Genomic DNA, 19,294 nt, shown 5'->3' on the forward strand with positions numbered 1-19,294 from the left:
ACACATACATATATATATATATACACACATACATATATATATATATATATATATACACACATACATATATATATATATATATATATACACACATACATATATACACACACACATACATACACACACACATGCATATATATACACACATACATATATATACACACATACATATATATACACACATACATATATATACACACATACATTATATATAAACACATACATTATATATATATATACACACATACATTATATATATATACACACACACACACACACACACACACATATATATATATATATACATATATATACACAAAAACACATACATATACAAACCGGATTCCAAATAAGTTGGGACACTAAACAAATCGTGAATAAAAACTGAATGCAATGATGTGGAGGTGCCAACATCTAATATTTTATTCAGAATAGAACACAAATCACAGATCAAAAGTTTAAACTGAGAGAATGTATCATTTTAAGGGGAAAATCTGTTGTTTCCAAATTTCATGGCGTCAACAAATCCCAAAAAAGTTGTGACAAGTCCATTTTTACCACAGTGCGGCATCCCCGCTTCTTCTTACAACACTCAACAGACGTCTGGGGACAGAGGAGACCAGTTTCTCAAGTTTAGAAATAGGAATGCTCTCCCATTCATGTCTAATACAGGCCTCTAACTGTTCAATCGTCTTGGGCCTTCTTTGTCGCACCTTCCTCTTTATGATGCGCCAAATGTTCTCTATAGGTGAAAGATCTGGACTGCAGGCTGGCCATTTCAGTACCCGGATCCTTCTCCTACGTAGCCATGATGTTGTGATTGCTGCAGAATGTGGTCTGGCATTATCGTTTTGAAAAATGCAGGGTCTTCCCTGAAAGAGATGACGTCTAGATGGGAGCAGATGTTGTTCTAGAACCTGAACATAGTTCTCTGCATTAATGGTGCCTTTCCAGACATGCAAGCTGCCCATGCCACAAGCGCTCATGCAACCCCATACCATCAGTGATGCAGGCTTCTGAACGGAGCGTTTATAACAACTTGGGCTATCCTTGTCCTCTCTGGTCCGGATGACATGGCGTCCCAGTGTTCCATAAAGAACTTCAAATCGTGACTCATCTGACCACAGAACAGTCTTCCATTTTACCACACTCCATTTTAAATGACCCCTGGCCCAGTGCAAACATCTGAGCTTGTGGAGCTTGCTTAGAAATGGCTTCCTCTTTGCACTGTAGAGTTTCAGCTGGCAACGGCGGATGGCACAGTGGATTGTGTTCACTGACAATGCTTTCTGGAAGTATTTCTGAGCCCATTCTGTTATTTCCTTGACAGTGGCATTCCTGTTTGAGGTGCAGTGACGTTTAAGGGCCCGGAGATCACGAGCATCCAGTAGAGTTTTACGGCCTTGACCCTTACGCACAGTGATTGTTCCAGATTCTCTGAATCTTTTGATGATGTTATGCACGGTTGATGATAACTTAAAAGTCTTTGATATTGTACGCTGGGTAACACCATTCTGGTATTGCTGCAATATCTTTCTGCGCAACAATGGTGGAATTGGTGATCCTCTTACCATCTTGGCTTCTGAGAGACACTGACACTCTGAGGAGCTCTTTTTATACCCAGTCATGTTGTCAATTGACCTAATTAGTGTTAATTGGTCTTCCAGCTGTTTGTTATATGTTCTATTTCCTTTTTCCAGCCACTTATTGCTACTTGTCCCAACTTTTTTGGGATTTGTTGACACTGAAATTTTGAATCAACATATTTTTCCTTTAAAATGTTACATTTACTCAGATTAAACTTTTTGATCTGTCATCTATGTTATATTACGAAAAAAATATTGACATTTGCCATCTCCACATCATTGCATTCAGTTTTTATTCACAATTTGTTTAGTGTCCCAATTTTTTTGGAATCCAGTTTGTACATACATACATATACATATATATATATACATATTTATACATATATATATATACATACATATACATATCTCTATCTTCTCTAGAGCAGGTCATGTGCAGCTTGAAGCCTTCTGGTTCCCCCTTTGATGTGGTCCCCCCTCGACTACCAAAGGAGGTTTTTCCTACTCTAGGTCCGTCCATTCTTGATATAGTAAACAGTATTTATCCAATGGTGTGGTGCCAAAATCCTTTAAACATGCTGCTGTCCAGCCTCTCCTGAAAAAAACAAACCTTGACCCCTCAGTCGTTTCCAACTTCCGGCCTGTCTCCAAACTCCCATTCGATTCTAAACTACTTGAGAAAATAGTTGAGTCCCAGTTGAAGTGCTTCCAGGAGGATCACGCCATCTTAGAGCTATACCAATCTGACTTTAAACCTCTCCACAGCACTGAAACTGCCCTGCTGAAGGTCTTTAACGACATCTTCAGATTCACAGATACCGGTGATTCTGTGCTGCTTGTCCTGTTGGACCTCACAGCCGCCTTTGACACCATCGACCATGAGATCCTCATTGCTAGGTTGGAGCAGTGAGTGGGCATCACAGGGTCAGCCCTCAATTGGTTCAGATCTTACCTCACTGACAGATCCTTTTGTGTCTCCATCAAGGATTTTAGTTCTGCAGCGACAGAGCTTAAATGGGGGGTTCCGCAGGGGTCCATCCTGGGTCCCCTCCTATTCTCTTTATACCTGCTGCCGCTTGGTGCTATTTTCCAGAAACACAACATGCTCTTTCACTTCTACGCCAATGACTGTCAAATTTACTTCCCCCTAAAACACAATGGTACATGCTCTATTCAACCTCTGCTCGACTGCCTGGCTGACATCAGGGAATGGTTGGCTTTTAATTTCTTAAGTTTCAATGAAAAGAAGTCTGAAGTCATGTTGTTCCCTCCCAATGACACGATCACAAACCACTGTATCGACCTCTCCGCTCTAACCCTGTCAGAAAAACAAAGAGTCACAAATCTGGGAGTGATAATGGACCCATCCCTGAAACTTAATCACGTAAACATGATTGTTAAATCATGCTTCTTCCAACTGAGGCGGCTGTCTAAACTGAAGCCCATATTGTCCAAAAATAACCTGGAGACAGTAATACATGCATTCATTACATCTAGGCTTGATTACTGCAATTCACTCCTGTTTGGTATCAGTCAGACCTCCATTGCACGACTACAACTGGTCCAGAATGCAGCAGCCCGATTTTTAACCAGTACAGGCAAAAGAGAGCACATTACAACAGTTTTGGCCTCACTGCACTGGTTACCAGTTCACCTTCGAATCCAATTCAAAATACTCCTGTATGTCTACAAATCTCTGAACAGTTTCACACACACACACACACACACCCATCTCTCTGATCTGCTACAGACGTATGTCCCACCACGTCCTCTGAGGTCAGCGGACCAGTTGCTCCTCACAGTTCCAGGAACTTGTCTTAAGCGCAGAGGTGACAGGGCCTTCTCTGTAGCAGGACCAAGACTTTGGAACGAGTTACCTCTGCTTGTCAGACAGGCCCCCTGTATTTTGAAAAACGGCGATAGAGCGAATCCGCGATAAACGAACCACGAAGTAGCGAGGAGCTACTGTAAAGAAACTACGTCTCCATTTTCAGGCCAACTTGTTCCTGGAAACCCCAAAACCACCCGCTCCAAGTATTTGTTGTCTTTGTTCACCTGAAAGGACCTCTCCATGGTGATGGCGAAGTAGTACTCTCTGCGGGGGTACCTACGCTCGCAGATAAACACCTGGTTGCAGATGCGACCCGCCTCCCCGGTCTGTTTGGTGTACAGTTTTCTACCAATCATCTGAGACGAAATGTCTCGGGCCTCCTCTGGTCTGGAAGTGAAAAGGAGAAAAAATTATGAGGTTCAACTGAGGCAAAACAGACTTTTAAAACTGAAAGGAAAAAATAAAGTCTCCTTTTCTATGGAGATTAAATTTTAGTTTTAGAGTCACAGCAGAAAAACATTTTTTTACCTAATTTATTTTTAACAGACACAAACCCTCACAGAGGCAGAGAGGAAAACAAACCACTATAACTAGTGAGGAGGCTCTAAAGTCATGCAGAAATGTAGGATTCATCAACTGGTGACAGCCAAGAGCATAAACATATTGTGTAGAAATATTTGGGCTATTTAATTAGTGAACGGTGCTCTACAGACCACGCATTGAACAAAAATATTGTGAAAGTACAAAACTGAAACGTATCTCTCTCTTTTGTTAATAAAGTTAAATACAAACAAAACCAATGTTTCAGTATCTCTGATTTAGAAGTGATGCAAAAATAACAAGTGAGTCCTAATGTAAAAACACTTCAATAAGCTGTTAAACAGTCACACAAAGCTTCTGTTAGTGAACCGTAGGTGGTCTGGGGAAATGATGCTTGAAATCAGGGATATAGAATAACAAACACTTGCCACAAACATTTAAAACGTGACTTATCCATATGACTTTCCATAAGTCCACGTCTCAAGCAGGACTTAAAGCTCCTGCCTTTCATGTGAACAGCTATTCTTACTTTGTGTTTTAGTTTCTTCCTCGTCTCCTTTTCTGTCTCAGCCGTTAGAGAAAACCAGTAAAAATCAACACGTACAGTGAGAAAAATAAGTATTTGAACTCCTGCGACTTTGCAAGTTCTTCCAGATAGAAATCATGGAGGGTCTGAAATGTTCATCTTAGGTGCATGTCCACTGTGAGAGACATCATCTAAAGAAATAATCCAGAAATCACAATGTGTGATTTTTTTTTATAATGCTACTGCTGCAAAATAAGTATTTGAACACCTGCCAATCAGCAACAGTTCTGGTCCTCAAAGACCTGATAGTCCACCTCCACTTATTATTCTAAATTAGAAGCAGCTGTTTGAGGTGGTTAGCTGCATAAAGACACCAGAGACTAAATTGTAGACCTCCACAAGGCTGGCAAGAGCTACGGGGCAACTGCCAAGCAGCTTGTTGAAAAAAGATCAACTGTTGGAGCAACTATTAGAAAATGGAAGAAGCTAAACATGACTGTTTATCTCCCTCGGACTGGGGCTCCATGGAAGATCTCACCTGGTGGCGTATCAGTGATCCTAAGAAAGGTGAGGAATCAGCCCAGAACTACACGGAGGAGCTGGTCCATGACCTGACGAGAGCTGGCACCACTGTTTCCATGGTTACTGTGGGTAATACACTAAGACATCATAGTTTAAAATCATGACCTGAAGAGAGCTGGCACCACTGTTTCCATGGTTACTGTGGGTAATACACTAAGACGTCATAGTTTAAAATCATGACCTGACGAGAGCTGGCACCACTGTTTCCATGGTTACTGTGGGTAATAAACTAAGACGTCATAGTTTAAAATCATGCATGGCACAGAAGGCTCCCCTGCTTAAATCAGCACACGTTCAGACCCGTCTTAAGTTTGACCAGGACCATTTGGATGATCCAGAGGAGTCATGGGAGAAAGTTCTGTGGTCAGATGAGACCAAAATAGAACTTTTTGGTCTTAATTCCACTCGTCGTGTTTGGAGGACGAAGAATGATGAGTACCATCTCAAAAACACCATCCCTACTGTGAAGCATGGGGGTGGAAGCATCATGCTTTGGGTGTTTTTCTGCACATGGGACAGGACGACTGCACTGTATTAAGGAGAGGATGACCGGGGCCATGTAGTGAGAGATTTTGGGGAACAACCTCCTCCCCTCAGTGAGAACATTGAAGATGGTCATGGCTGCGTCTTTCAACATGACAATGACCCACACAGCCAGGAGAACCAAGGAGTGGCTCCGTAAGAAGCAGATCAAGGTTCTGGAGTGGACCAGCCAGTCTCCAGACCTGAACCCTATAGAAAATCTTTGGAGGGAGTTCAAACTCTGTTTCTCAGTGACAGCCCAGAAACCTGCTGATCTAGAGAAGATCTGTGGAGGAATGGACCAGAATCTCTGCTGCAGTGAACCTGGTGACAAACTACAGGAAACCTTTGACCTCTGTAACTGCAAACAAAGATACTGTACCAAATATTAACAGTGATGTTCACAGGTGTTCAAATACTGATTTGCAGCAGTAACACACAAATAAATTATTAAAAAAAATCAAACATTGTGATTTCTGGATGACGTTTTTTTAGATCATGTCTCTCACAGAGGACATGCACCTAAGATGAACATTTCAGACCCTCCATGATTTCAAAGTGGGAGAACTTGCAAAGTCGCAGAGTGTTCAAATACTTATTTTCCTCACTGTACCTGCTTCTAGATGAGTGTATGATTGTCTGTGACTAATGTAGTTTTCATCTGACGGCACACACCAGACCCTGATGTCAGTTGGGTATTAATACATGTACTGTTACAGTATTCACTGGGGTGGGTTGTATCACAGTATTTAGCTCGTGGTTCTGGTTTCACACTCCAGTTCAGCAGAAGACGATCATGTACTGGTTTGTCAATGTGGAAGGAAAAGTGTGAGAAATGTCCCACAGTTTGTGTAATCTCTAACAGTAAATGTCCCCACACTGCATCTGCTTGGAACAAGTGTCCTTGTTGTTTGCTGTGTTGTTCAAATGATCAGAAATGATCAGATGAAGAACTGAAACCTTCAGGATGAGAACTCTTGTGGTACAGAAAGTATTCAGACCCCTTTATATTTTTCACTCTTTGTTTTATTGCAGCCTTTTGCTAAAATCAAAAAAAGTTTATTTTATTTCTCATTAATGTGCACTCAGCACCCCATCTTGACAGAAAAAACACAGACATGTAGACATTTTGCAAAATGTATTAAAAAAGAAAAATTGAAATATCACATGGTCATAAGTATTCAGACCCTTTGCTCAGTATTGAGTAGAAGCACCTTTTGAGCTAGTACAGCCACGAGTCTTGTTGGGAATGATGCAACAAGTTTATCACACCTGGATTTGGGGATCCTCTCCAGTTCCATCAGGTTGGATGGTGAACGATGGTGGACAGCCATTTTCAGGTCTCTCCAGAGATGCTCACTTGGGTTTAGGTCAGGGTTCTGGCTGGGCCAGTCAAGAATGGTCACAGAGTTGTTCCGAAGCCACTCCTTTGTCATTTTAGTTGTGTGCTTAGAGTCATTGTCTTGTTGGAAGGTGAACCTTCAGCCCAGTCTGAGGTCCAGAGCACTCTAGAAGAGGATATCTCTGTACTTGGCTGCATCTTTCCTTCAGCTGCAACCAGTCGTCCTGTCCCTGCAGCTGAGAAAAAAACCCATAGCATGATGCTGCCACCACCATGTTTCACTGTTGGGATTGTATTGGGCAGGTGATGAGCAGTGCCTGGTTTTCTCCACACATACAGCTTAAAGCCAAAAAGTTCAGTCTTCGTCTCATCAGACCAGAGAATCTTATTTCTCATAGTCTGGGAGTCCTTCATGTGTTTTTTGGTAAACTCTGTGCAGGTTTTCAAATGTCTTGCACTGAGGAGAGGCTTCCGTTGGGCCACTCTGCCATAAAGCCCCGGCTGGTGGAGGGCTGAAGTGATGGTTGACTTTGTGGAACTCTCTCTCTACTGCATCTCTGGAGCTCGGACACAGTGATCTTTGGGTTCTTCTTTGCCTCTCTCACCAAGGCTCTTCTCCCATGATTGCTCAGTTTGGCTGGACGGTCAGGTGTAGGATGAGTTCTGGTCGTCCCAAACTTCTTCCATTAAAGGATTATGGAGGCCACTGTGCTCTTAGGAACCTTGAGTGCTGCAGGAATTATTTTGTAACCTTGGTCAGATCTGTGCCTTGCCACAATTCTGTCTCCGAGCTCCATGGGCAGTTCCTTTGACCTCATGACTCTCATTTGCTCTGACATGCACTGTGAGCTGTGAGGTCTTGTATAGACAGATGTGTGCCTGTCCTAATCAAGTCCCATCAGGTTAATTAAACACAGCTGGACTCAAATGAAGGAGTAAAAACGTCTCAGGGAGGATCAGAAGGAAATGGACAGTAAGTGAGTTAAATATGAGTTTCACAGCAAAGGGTCTGAATACTTATGACCATGTGATTTCAGTTTTTATTTTTTTGTAAATTTGCAAAAATGTCTACATTTCTGGTTTTTTTATGTCAAGATGGGGTGCTGAGTGCACATTAATGAGAAATAAAATGAACTTTGATTTTAGCAAAAGGCTGCAATGGAACAAAGAGCGAAACATGTAAAGGGGTCTGAATACTTTCCGTAGCCACAGTACATCTACCAGAACGGGACATTTCTGTTTTTACCAGCAGTCTGGTTGTGCTCGTTATTGATGCCAGTGACTTACGAGTAGACGATTCTGACTCCTCCCTTCAGTCCACCCTCAAACGTCCCCTTTCCTCTGCCTCCAGCCAACACCTGAGCTTTCACCACCAGGTCCTTTGAGCCTAACACACACACATACATTGTGACTCAGCAACATATTTACTGTAGCAGTGGCTTAACATAAGAAACTATGATTGGAATAACTATTACTGCTAAAGTAGTTCCATAACTTCCGGTCTATAAGCCGCTACTTTTTTCAGAGACTTTAAACCCTGCGGCTTATGCTGTTATGGATTTTTTGTTTGTTTCAGCCCTCTGTGAATAGTAAACAGCCATCAGGTGCTAATGATCCATTGTTAGGCTGATGGTCCTTCTTGAGCATGTGATCAGCTGGTTTTGGTTGTCAGCAGCAAAACTGGTTGATCCACTCTGAGAAGGTGCTATTTAAGAGACTGAGCTGAATACAGCACCTCAGACTGAGGAAGTCTTTCGAATGAAAGACGAAACGTTTCTACAATTTTGTTGTTGCTTTGTTTTGATTTTTGAATGTCCAGAGGACCAGATTTAACATTTTTAGATTTTTCTACCTGGATTATTGAGCATGCATCCGGAGATTTACAATGAACATAAATGTTACCCATAATCCCTCCCTGAGGCCATGTGAACTACAGTCAACCACAGCAGAATGCTACAAAAAAAAAAACGTAGCCTACCAGGAAGACAGCTGTCCACCTGTCCACTCTCAAGCTCACAGGGAGGAGGAGGAGAGGAGGGGGGGATCTCCCCCCCCCATCCCCATTCTTCGTTTCACTGGTTCAACTGTGACTGTCTGGTAATTTCATTGGTCAGATGTTTTTTAACCTTTATTTATTTGTTTATTTATTTAAACAGGCAGTATCGTTGAGTCATGAGGGCCCACCCCCCAAGAGAGACGTGTACTGATTGGGGAGGGGAGGAAAGAACTGGGGAGGGGTGGGGAATCTTCTCCCCGTGAGTCATGTGAGCTCTTCGGAGGACAACTTAATGAAGACAGCATCAATGACTTCCTGGTAGGCTATTGTGGGTTTTTTGTTTTTGTTTTTTTAACCAGCCGTGTTACCGGCACTGTTCAGAAAAAACCATTTACTGTAGTATTTGTGCATGTTACTAGTACTTATTGTAGCATTCTGCTGTGGTTGACTGTGGGCCTGTGGGGTTCACTCCTCTGTGGTCCGTGTGTTGAAGAGTAAAGTGTATAAAACGCCATCTGGTGGTTGATTCTTGATGTACAACAACAAGAGCTGCACATCTCTCAGTAGCTGTGCTGCCTCTCGTTACTGAGAAAACTTCTGGTATGACTTGGAGCTAAATAAATAAGCTGAATTCAATTACAACGTGAACACTCACAGCTCATACACAAGTGCAGCTTATACATGTACAAAATTGTTTGTTTTTATTTATTTAGTGTGCACGGCTTATAGGCCATATAGGGTGCGTTCTATAGACCGGCAGTTGCGGTACATGAAAAAAGTACATACATTAAAACAGCTTTTGTCTGCTGCAACTGACAAAATGACACAGTTAGACACTAAAGTGACTGAACTGATAATTTTATCCTTATGATAGTTACAGAATGTGTGCTTGGGATGGGGAGTTATTCCAAGAAAAGGCTTCAAGTTTAGATTGCTTCTTTGATTTTATTTCATGCAACTTTTTTCACATGAGAATTTGTGTCTGTAAAGAATTCCTCCTGAGATTACAGACGTCTTTTATCCTGATCTAGGAGGAAATTGTTCCAACACCAGTTGAATTACCACAAGTGAACGACAACAAGCAGTTTGTGCTCATTTCTACAGTGGCTGGAACTTGCACCATAATCAGAGACAGCTGACAGCGCAGTGTTTGAACCGTGTGTTTCTGAAATGACCTACACAAAAACTAATCTGGCACTTGGTTCTGGCTCAGGGTCTCTTACCGATCTGCTTGGCCACAGCGTACGCCTCCTCGGAGGAGCTAGCTACCATGCCAACTGGAACAGAGATGCCCTCCTCTTTAAGCAGGCCGATGCTCATGTACTCGTGTAGAGAGAGGTTCCTCTGCTGCTGCCGCAGGTAGGAGGGCTGCCGCTGAGACACGTGGCCTGCAAACCGACCTGTGGAACCACCAAGAACCTGGAAAAGAAAGCAAAGGATGCAACTAACCTTCAGCACACAAGTGTAGAGAAAATAATGAGATAATAATAATACTTTATTTGTATAGCACCTTTCAAACAAATGTTACAAAGTGCTTCACATTAATCAATTAAAACATCATAAATGACATTAGAAACACAAAAGTATACCAAATCAATTAAAATACCTAATATAAGAAGAAAGGAAGAAATTCAGATATTAAAAGTCTTATTAAACAAGTAAGTTTTAACAAATGATTTAAAAGAAGATGATGAAGAGGTCTGTCTAATATTTAAAAGGAAGAGCATTCCACAAAGAATGAGCCCTGACCATGAAAGCCCTCCCCCCTCCTGTCACCAGTCGAGCTCTGGGAGTGGAAAACAAGATTTAAGGATCTGAGGCTGCAAGAAGGGATGTAGGGGTAAGAAGCTCAGACAGATATGATGGAGCAAGACCGTTCAGGGATTTAAAAACAAACAATACTATTTTAAAGTCAATTCTACAAACCACAGGAAGCCAGTGCAACGAGGACAGAACAGGAGAGATGTGCCGATATTTATGGGATCTTGTGAGAACTCTAGCTGCTGTGTTTGTACTGGTTGAAGGCGATTCAGAGAAGTTTGGGGCAAACCAGAAAATAAACAGTTACAATAATCAAGATGACGAGAGACAAAGGCATGAATAAGAGTTTCTGCATCAGTTAAAGAGATAAATGCTCTGATTTTGATAATATTCTCAAAATGTTTAGATAAACTAAGATCAGAATCAAAGGTTACCCCCAAATTTCTGGCTTCACAAGTGCAGTTCAAACAGAAAGGGACTGAACTAATAAATCCCTTTTAGCCTTTGGTCCAAACACCATCACCTCAGTTTTATCGTTGTTGAGTGAAAGAAAATGATCAGACATCCAGGTTTTGATGTCTGTAAGACAGAGATAAAGTTTAGTGTGTAGAGAGGTCAGATGGGTTAATAGCCAAATAAATCTGGGAATCGGCTGCCATAACCTGACCAAGTGGTAGCATATAAATAGAAAATAACAGTGGCCCAAAAATAGACCCTTGGGGGACACCACAGGTGACAGAAGCTGAACTGGAGGAATTACTGCCAGAAATTACCAAAAAAGTTCTGTCAAGAAGATAAGCTGGTGAAGATTCTCATGAAGATAAGATTTGAACGCCCTCAGAGCAATGTCTCCAACACCTGACCAATGATTTAGTCGGCTCAGTAGAGTATTATGATCAACTGTATCAAACGCAGCAGAAAGATCCAGGAGCACTCAGACAGAACAACAGCCAGCATCTGAGTTCATCCTAATATCTTTCACAACTTGTAATAATGTGGTTTCTGTACTGTGATACGGACGAAAGCCAGAGTGAAACTTTTCAAAAAGTGAGTTTTGGTTTAAATAAGTTCAGATCTGAGAGTTCAACACTTTCTCTAAAGTTTTCACAATAAAGGGTCGTTTAGAGATCGGCCTGAAGTTGTTCAGATCGTTACAATCCAGGTGGGGTTTCTTCAGTAATGGTTCAACAGCAGCAGTTTTAAACATTTTGGGAACGACCCCTGTAGATAATGATTTGTTAAAAACTGTTAGAATATCAGGAATTAAAAAGTGACAAATATCCTTAAAACATGTTGTTGGTAAAACATGTAAAAAGAAGAGGAAGGTCTCGTACAGTTGATAGTCTGAGACTAACTCAGCCTGAGATAAGAGGCTAAATGAACTGAAGGTGATTTACTTCCTCGTGCTGAACAGTAGAGGCAGATGGCACAATTTGAGCACTGATAAGAGATTTTATTAATAAAAAATGAACAAAATAACTCACGTTTCTCAGAAGAGAATTCATTAGTAATAGGTGATTTGTAAATTAGAGTTTATAGTGTTAAATAAAAGTTTTGGATTATGCAAATTTGAAGCAATGAGGGCTGAGAAATATTTAGATGTTTCTTCTTTAAGCATTCTGTTATAATCTTTCTAAAGATTCTTCATAGTAAAAACATCACAGCTCAAATGGTGAGAGTTGTATTTCTGCTCAGCACGTCTGCATGCCCTCCTGATGGATCGAACGCCATCATTTATCCAAGGTGCTGGTTTGGACAAAGCAGAGTGGGATTTAGACATGTTACAAGGGGCCACAGTGTCCAGTGTTGCTGCACATCTGGATTCTGTTGCCAGATCATCTGTAGAGAGAGAAGAATCTGACTTGAAGCTGAGGGTAACCTTGATGGATTTCATTAAATTGTTCCACAGTCTGAGATGTGATGGGTCTAAACCAACATGGGGCTTGGTTGTCTGAGGTCTCAACAGCTAAAGGAAAGCTAAATCAAATAGCACCATGGTCAGAGATATGTGTATTAATAATGGAGAGATGGACTATGCTGAGACCTGAAGTAATAATTAAATCAAGAGTATGACCATGTTCATATGTTGGACCAGAGACATGATGAGTACAGTCAAGTATGAATAAGATCAAGGAACTCGTATGCAAATCTATCATTCTAATCATCAATATGAATGTTCAAATCACCAAGTAGAATTAGGTCGTTTTCACACCAGATAGTCCGGTAGACTCGGTTCGGTTCAGGACCAATATTCATGAGCTTTTGTTACATGTGAGCTGGTGCGTTTGCATTCACACTGCACTGTGCAGTCGAGTCAACCTGTTGAACCAACCTGTTCCCCCGCTCACCTGTGGGGGCGCTGCACCAAGAACTACTGAAAGAAACGACACAAAAACCTCTGAAGACACTTCTTCTTCTTCTTCTTCTTCTTCTTTTGTAAATAAAAATAAAAACGAAGTGGCATCAAGTTTTAGCAGTTTTAGGAGTTATATTTTGTCATTTTTCAAAAATGGACTCAGCATGAGCAGAAGATGAGACAGAAGACCATGGAGAATATTGTTTTTCACACAAGTCAGCTGACGGCTCCATATGAGGTCAGAGAAATGTGTGTTTGTTTGTCCTGCGGAGCGGGACCCGGTCTGTTTACATTCACACTGCACTGGAACCGCGCTGGAGTTCTCTTCTACCGGACCGAGACCTAGGTTTTAGCCCGGGCCAGAGTTCACCTTTTTGTTCCGTGACAGAGTTTGATGGTGCGTTCACACCTCCCTAAACGAACCGGACTTTGTAGGAAAACGAGGTACAGGAAGCCTCGTGCGCTGCTACATGTCCTGTTTGTTTGGGTTCTGCCTGCTGTTTCTGTGCCTGCCACAAAGTCAGCACATAAGCTGACATTCTCTGGCCAGAGGGTGAAGGCCTCACCCACCACTGATTTGAAGAAGGTGATCAGTAACCAGCAGGACAGCAGTGTGGTCGACCTGGCAACAAGTGTGTGGTCATTTGAGAAGAAGTGCAAAGGCTCAGCATCACCCAAAGCAAGCTGTTGCCTCACAGCATAATCTGCACAATAATAATGGTACAGCACTTTTCAGGAACATTTTGAAGCTCAGGCAGAGACACGCATGGATCCAGTCCTGCAAAAAGCAACGAGTGCCACTGCTGTTGTGTAGACGTCGTACAAAACTCACCTAGATCTAGACTGGACCCTGGATGACCTCTCACAAGTCATTAAAAGTAGATTCTCTTTACAAATGATACTGTCTCTTATTTAACTATACATAATAATAATAATGATTTATTATGATAATTATTATGAATGTTGTCTTTACTCCAATAGTCAAAGATCAGCGTCTGTTTAATGCTTTTGAAGGTAAATCAAGTGTTGACTGGAGCACTTTTTGCAACAATGTGAACTTTCATAAATGAAGCAGGCATTGAGGAACCAACGGAGGCATGAAGGGTGAACTCAGCAGAGTTAACATGGAGCACTACATATCAAATGTTTGCTGGATGTCACGGTCAGGTGATCACAACGACCTCCTTCCATCACTGCATCACTCTCGGTGTTGTCTCAGTCGTTCATGTATTGAATGTTTGGGCTCTGTCACGACCTCACTAGGCAGCTCAGAGGTGAACAGCAGCGGGTTGACTTTAACTCCATCGTGCCACCTCAGTCCTTTCATAACTCACACCCACACAGAAGTCATCTCAGGCCTGCCTTGAAAAATTACTGTGAGAAATACAACCAACAGCTTTCAAGGACTTCTTAAGACCACACCTAAAGAAAGAAGTGAAGTCAAATTTAAAGGACAAGCAGATTGCAAAACTATCCTCGGTTACTTTTATTTATTTTTGGCAAGAGCAGATGATTTGCTCGCAGCAGAATAACTCCTAAACAAAACACTGGAACGCTGACTGAGGATGTGAAACCAACAGTTTCTCAAAATCAGTCAGCTGGATGTGAAACTGACTTCCTGACCAGAAAAACATGTGACACAATCTGGAAAACCAGCAGGAAGTCAGACTGCAGGATAAACACAACGTGCGGAGAACACTTTAACTAAACGGTTTCTTTTTTACTTAACATTTACTGTTGTTCATATTCATATTATGTTTGTTCATACTCCCTACAAGAACCCTGCAGATGTTGGATGCTGCAGATGTTGGATGCTGCAGATGTTGGATGATGTCTATCATGGTGCACTAAGATTCATAACTGGCTGTGATTATCGTACCCACCACTGCACCCAGTATTCACTGGTTAACTGGTCACCATTAACTTCACGCAGACTCTCTCACTGGTACATTTTCATCTTTAAATCACTTCTTGGTCTGCTGCCTTCATACATCTCCTCCTACATATCTCTGTGTGAGTGCAGCTACAGCGTGCGCTCTCAGGACATCATTACCTGCAGTGTTCCCTCAGTGAGGACTGAACTAGACAAAAGGACCTTCTCCTACTCCGCTCCTGTTTCCTGGAATATCTTACAAAAAGATTTGAAGCTCTCGACCTTCGACCTCTCTAAGTGTCTTTAAGAATCTGTTCAGGTCCTGGTAAGAACCAAAGCAGACATGTTCCTGTTTTTAGTTTTCTACACCGCCTTATAATCTAGATGTTTATGTTTTTTTTTAACACCATTTTCTTTCATTTGTTCTTCTCAGTTTATAAGCTTTCTTTTAAGACTGTCCACTGTTGTCATCACTTTGTTAAAACCAGGTCTCTCTTGTAAATGAGTCCCCGATGCTCAATGGGATTAACCTGTATACATAAAGATTGAATTAATTAATATTTTAAATAAAATTTTGCATAAAATTAAATTAATGGTATTTTAGTTTTTTTTAAAAAAAACAGTTTCTGGGTCTTTTGTTAGCACTAAAAAAAACCTTTGCTCTTAAACCAAGCACAACTTTTTTAACTTAACAGAAAAAATAAATAAATAAATAAAATTGGAGAGAACCAATCACTAAAAACACTAGTAAAAATAAAATAAAAAAATAAAAAGTTTGAAAATTTGTTTTTGAATAATTAGATGGAGGTAACAAATGTTTTTTAAAAATCCTTTGATTTTAAGGATATAGAAAATAAAACTTTTTAAAAAGCATGTTTTAATATACCTGGTGATTAATAAACAATTGTTTTTTTATTATTTTTACAATGAAATTGAACTCAACCGTTCTCTTGCAGAAACGGTCATTAAACATCAAGGATAAAATGGTGTCAAGAAGACGCGGTTCAACATTTGAGCGGTTTATTGTGAGATGGTCTGGACGTGTGCATTTCTCCAGAACGTGTGCTGTAAACACCTCCTCTGGGCTGCGCAAGATGTTTAGTTATCCCTCAGCCCCTTCAGATTACAGAGGAATCACAGTCATACTGCATAAGACAGCATGATGAAGGAAAAGAAGACGCAGTTAGTTCTTTAACATCACATTATACTTATATAGCACTTTTGTCAAATAAATATTATCTGGTTTCTATTGTTTAGATGCCACAAACTCTTGAAATGAGAACTTTCAAATTAAGTTAAAAATAAATTTTTGAGGATCTTGTTGGGGGGGTTGTCGTGGCCTGTAAACAAGATCCCTGTTTGTTTGTTTGTTTGTTTGTTTGTTTGTTGGATGAGGGACCGTGTCCCTGTGGTGTTCAACAGCCTGCACCTGCAGTAAAAGCTCTTGTGGTTTCCAGACGGACTCAAACCGGACATGACGTCAGAGCCGCTAAGGCGCCGCTGCAGCTGCTGAACTTTACTGCACAACACAGCGAACCTACCGACCACAACGCCTCACACTCCTCAATGACGAGCTAAAATGAGCCTGAGGGTACTGTCGGGGTGATCGCTGTAGTTGCTGCAGCGCTGACAGCGGCTGCGCTAGCTCTCAACTCCCTGCTAGTTAGCATGTTAGCACAAACAATACGAACTCAATGGTGTTGTGCTAACGCTAAATTTGACCTCTTCCACTTTTCAGATAAATGTACTTGTCAGGACAGATGTAACGTCATAACAGAAACGTGTAACGAAGGTCGAAGGTTTGTACTTCAACGTGGACACACACTCACCTTGGTAGCAGACTGAAAAGTGTTTCTGGCCCCTGAAGTTCTCAGGGTAGCCGTCAAACAGCCGCAGATCAGGGACGTCGCCATGTCTCCAGCAGTTGAACGACTATTGCGCATGCGCAGTAATTCTTTCTCTGGCCCGCTCTGCCCGGCTCCCCTCGTGCAACCTTTAAATGCTGTGGGAATTTTAGCATGTGAACTAAAATTAGAAACACTCATGTGACTAAAATGTAAAGATCACAAAAAGGATCAAATTTCATTACCAAACAAATAGCTGAAGAGAAGCTCACAGCCATTTTAATGAATTTGTAACTTCTTAATTCATTCATCCTTTATTTAGACAGGTTAATCCCATTGAGCCTCGAGGACTCATTTACAAGAGAGACCTGATTTCAACAAAGAATGATGACAACAATTAATTAAGTTAAACTATGGAAAACTATTATTTATTTTCCCTTAGTCTGTTCACTGACAACCCCAGAGTATATGATCTTTCATTTTAACTCAGTAACCTATTTTAATTTTTAAACAAAGACTTAAATATGGCTTTCATTTATTCTCTCTCTTCCTAATAAAAAACAAACAAACATATCATTTTAGAAATTCCTCCTCATTGAGAACCATTGAAGGCAACACTGTCTGGGCCTTGACCTGACCTTTAACCCAAATATTACTGTTCTTGAATATTTTAAAATTTATGGATTGTACTGAATTGAATGTTTATACTTGTTAGTGCAATAGCATAAATGTAAATGGACTGTACTTAAATAGCACCTTCTCAGAGTGGATCAAGTGTTGATCCACTCTGAGAAGGTGCTATTTAAGAGACTGAGCTGAATACAGCACCTCAGACTGAGGAAGTCTCTCGGATGAGAGACGAAACGTTTCTATATTGTTTTGCTTTTTGTTTTTTTGAATGTCCAGAGGACCAGATTTAACTTTTTTGGACAACCTACTGATTCTACTGATTCTGATTCTACTGATTCTACTGATTCTGATTCTACTGATTCTGATTCTACTGATTCTACTGATTCTGATTCTACTGATTCTGATTCTACTGATTCTGATTCTACTGATTCTGATTCTACTGATGCTGCTACAGCTGCAGAACCATCTCTGAGAATAATTAATAAAGATGATGAAGTGAGTTGAGCCTACGTCTACTTTCTTCTTGGATCTTTCAAGTCGGATCAGTGCTGGTTGGAGAAAAGACTTGAGAGTTGAAAACCGAGCGAATAGCAAGGAGTAAAGATAAACAGCTTTGCAAATCCAGGTGCTGTGGACGCAAGAACAGAATGGCAGAAGAAGTCGAACAGCTCAAGAAGGAGCGGACTATTGCTAAGAGCCTTTTCACTCATCAAGCCAACATTGTCATGAGAGACGCAAATATAATGGTTCATGAAGAACTAATGGAGGAATTTAAGAAAATGTCTGAATGTCTCAAAGAACTATTAGAAAAAAATGACAATTATATGTCAGGACTATTATCACTGGCAGACACAACAAAAGATGAGGAACCGTATCTTGAACAGCAAGAGGAGATTGATAAAACGGCAAGAGAGGCCGAAGAAAAATTTAAACTCATAAGAGAGACTGTTCCAAGATAACTTGTGGTCCAGATATGGCCAGCAGGAAGTGTTAACAGCTGTCATGGAGGCCGAAGAAAGTGGACAAATAGCAATCGACTTGCCTGTCTTGAGTATAAATGTTGAAGGCTTTGAGGCCACATGAACCTTTTGGAAAAAAGGCTAAAGCAAGCAACTGAAACCATGCTAGTCTGGGAGCGATGGATCCCTGTAGAAGAGAGAAGAACTTTTAATACGAGAGTAAAAAACTTAAAATCAATTAAAAAAAACCTTGAACTAAGAATGGCAGAGTTTGTCACGTCGGGTCACAGAATCCACTAAAGGGAGGAGTGGAGCACCATTGCTGACACCTGCTGTTGCAAACCCAATTGTGAGAATAAAAGTCACATCTCTTCCCATTTTCACTGGTGATAAACGAGAATATTATAGATGGAAGAAGGAGTGGGAAAGCTTGCACAAGCAAGGAGAGCCAACTGGATCGATGGAGGTAAAGAAATTACAACTTCTGGACAGCACTGATGGAAAACAAGCAAAAGAGCTAATTCAAATTTAATTCAAATTCAAAAATACTTTATTAATCCCAGAGGGAAATTAAATGTTGTAACTCATCATCCTGGTTTCATTAAAGAGTTGTTATAGATGCTGATGGTTGTGGGCAGGAAGGATCTCTTGTAGCGTCTGTCCTACAACAGATCTGAAGAAGCCTCTGACTGAAGACACTTTGTTGTTGTATGACAGTCTGTTGTTGTATGACAGTCTGTTGTTGTATGACACTCTGTTGTTGTATGACACTCTGTTGTTGTATGACAGTCTGTTGTTGTATGACAGTCTGTTGTTGTATGACAGTCTGTTGTTGTATGACAGTCTGATGTTGTATGACAGCATGCGCGTAGCCAGGGGGGGTTCGGGGGGTTCGAACGAACCGCCCACTTTGCCAATGAAGTCCCACCTACAACTCCCGCGAGAT

The 19,294-nt window shown here is 41.1% G+C and overlaps 1 protein-coding gene across 1 annotated transcript in view; it reads right to left on the reverse strand.

Moving 5' to 3' along the window:
* Positions 1-16,843, reverse strand: part of sucla2 (succinate-CoA ligase ADP-forming subunit beta) — a 78,605-nt gene extending 61,762 nt beyond the window's left edge. The window contains exons 1-4 of the mRNA XM_037686637.1: positions 16,745-16,843; positions 10,149-10,344; positions 8,217-8,316; positions 3,642-3,804 (exon numbers count right to left, since the gene is read on the reverse strand). Coding sequence (XP_037542565.1) covers positions 3,642-3,804; positions 8,217-8,316; positions 10,149-10,344; positions 16,745-16,828 — 543 coding nt within the window. The 5' untranslated portion in view covers positions 16,829-16,843. The remainder of the gene's footprint in view (positions 1-3,641; positions 3,805-8,216; positions 8,317-10,148; positions 10,345-16,744) is intronic.
* Between the last annotated feature and the right edge of the window lie 2,451 nt (positions 16,844-19,294).

Source organism: Nematolebias whitei, chromosome 13, assembly GCF_014905685.2.
Source record: "Nematolebias whitei isolate Nwh7 chromosome 13, NemWhi1, whole genome shotgun sequence".
Lineage (NCBI taxonomy): Eukaryota > Metazoa > Chordata > Actinopteri > Cyprinodontiformes > Rivulidae > Nematolebias > Nematolebias whitei.